At 47.6% G+C, this 2,003-nt stretch overlaps 1 protein-coding gene across 1 annotated transcript; it reads left to right on the top strand.

The window, feature by feature from the left end:
- Positions 1 to 962: 962 nt before the first annotated feature.
- On the top strand, positions 963 to 1,732 carry LOC118913919 (malignant T-cell-amplified sequence 1-like). Its single transcript, XM_036888276.2, has one exon. The coding sequence runs from the start codon at positions 1,039 to 1,041 to the stop codon at positions 1,582 to 1,584; it is 546 nt and encodes a 181-aa protein (XP_036744171.1). The 5' UTR covers positions 963 to 1,038; the 3' UTR covers positions 1,585 to 1,732.
- Positions 1,733 to 2,003: the final 271 nt, after the last annotated feature.

The raw sequence follows: 2,003 nt of genomic DNA, 5'->3' as shown, positions 1-2,003 counted from the left end.
AACAAATTCTGTGCTGGGTGAAAAGACAGAGATAAAATACACAATTCCTACCCTTAGGGGCCTCACACTATGATGACAAGCAAAATCTACAAGGATATAATACTGATTAACAGGGTGATTTCCATATTAATCAAATGGGTGTGGACTTAATAACGAAACGTCACAATACATGAACCCAGAGCTGAAGAACTGAGAAGAGAAACAGATTCATAATCATAGTTGGAGACTTCAGTGTGCCGCTCTGTAACTGACAGAACGAGAGAAAAAACAGTAAGGACAGAGGAGACCTGAGCAAGTCTACCCACCAACGGGACATCTTTGTCACATATAGGCACTGGGTCCAAACAAAGCAGAATGCACATGCTTTTCTGGAGCGCTGGGAACATTCACCAAGAGAAGGCGTATTCTGGGCGGTACGATGAGTTTGGATATGTTCAAAAGGATTGAAATCCTAAAACGTTTGGATTTCTCCGGACTCCTCTCTGGAGCAGGTGGAGGGTACTCAGAAGGTTGCATTCAGGAGTGACAGCCAGCAAATGTCTCCGAGTGTGCGACCCTGAGCCACGAGATGTCAGAGGCTGCGGGATGCGTCAGGGGAAGAAGGCGAAAGGGTCACTCCTGGCGGTGACCACCCGGCGCGCAGAGGCACAGCTGCACAGCGGCGTTCCCGGTTTCCGGCGGGGGTAATTGGGCGGACCACGACCACGGTTCTACTTCCCGTAATAAAAAAAAAGAGGCAGCCCCTCCCTCTTCCCTTGCCGCAACTGGAGGGCCTGCTCCGTCACCTCCCCTCCTGAGCCCCTCCTCTCACCTACGCGCTCCGCCAAGATCGGTGGAGCCCGCCCAAGCGCCGCAGCTCTTCCGCAAGGAGCGGAAGTAGATTTCACGTCGAGCCGTAAAGCGCGCTCCCTTCCGGTTAGCGACAGCCGCTCCGACCGCTCCAGCCGGCGTCCTCGGTAAGCTTCTCCGCCGGACCGCGCCTCTTCTGCCTCTTCCCACTCCGGGCCCTTAACTGCCGTCGCGCCTTCACCTCGGATCATGTTCAAGAAATTTGATGAGAAAGAAAATGTGACCAACTGCATCCAGTTGAAAACCTCAGTTATTAAGGGTATTAAGAACCAGTTGATAGAGCAATTTCCAGGTATTGAACCATGGCTTAATCAAATAATGCCTAAGAAAGATCCGGTCAAAATAGTGCGATGCCACGAACATGTAGAGATCCTCACAGTGAATGGAGAGTTACTCTTTTTTAGACAAAGAGAGGGGCCGTTTTATCCAACTTTAAGGCTGCTTCACAAATACCCTTTCATTCTGCCGCACCAGCAGGTTGATAAAGGAGCCATCAAGTTTGTACTCAGTGGAGCAAATGTCATGTGTCCGGGCTTAACTTCTCCCGGAGCCCAGCTCTACCCCGCTGCCGCCGATACGATTGTTGCAATCATGGCAGAAGGAAAACAGCATGCTCTCTGTGTTGGAGTCATGAAGATGTCTGCAGAAGATATTGAGAAGGTCAACAAAGGAATTGGCATTGAAAATATCCATTATTTAAACGACGGGCTGTGGCATATGAAGACATATAAATGAGCCTGAGGAGGAATGCGCTTGGACTAATTATGGACTTTGTGCTCTGTTTTGTGTCCCTTTGTGATAGCATGAAAATAATACCTCTGTTTTGCTGAATAAATTCAACAGAGGCTTTAAAAAAGAGACAAAGTAAAGATTTAGAACAAATCCATATGTCTGTCTCTGTGTCATTGAGTGAGTACATGTGAGTAGGTGTATATGTGTGTGTGTTTTGGGGTGAGTGTTTCCAGAGGGGTGATTAGTGTAGACTTGCTGTCTTGTCTGTTAAGATATCAGCTCAAATACAAGTAAAATATCTAGTAGAAAAATAGATTTTAAAGTCAAGAGCATACAGTTCACAGACAAACCTAAAATGGTGAGTGAAGAGTTGAGGGAAAGGAAATGACCAGAAAGGGGCCCTGAACAGCTCCATTAATGTG

This window comes from Manis pentadactyla, chromosome 3 (assembly GCF_030020395.1).
Source record: "Manis pentadactyla isolate mManPen7 chromosome 3, mManPen7.hap1, whole genome shotgun sequence".
NCBI lineage: Eukaryota > Metazoa > Chordata > Mammalia > Pholidota > Manidae > Manis > Manis pentadactyla.
The sequence above is the reverse complement of the archived record's forward strand: the minus strand, read 5'-3'. Positions and strand labels throughout refer to the sequence as shown.

What these genes read in the sequence shown, in the direction of transcription:
- LOC118913919 (XM_036888276.2), top strand. Translation starts at nt 1,039, where the DNA reads ATGTTCAAGAAATTTGATGAGAAAGAAAATGTGACCAACTGCATCCAG.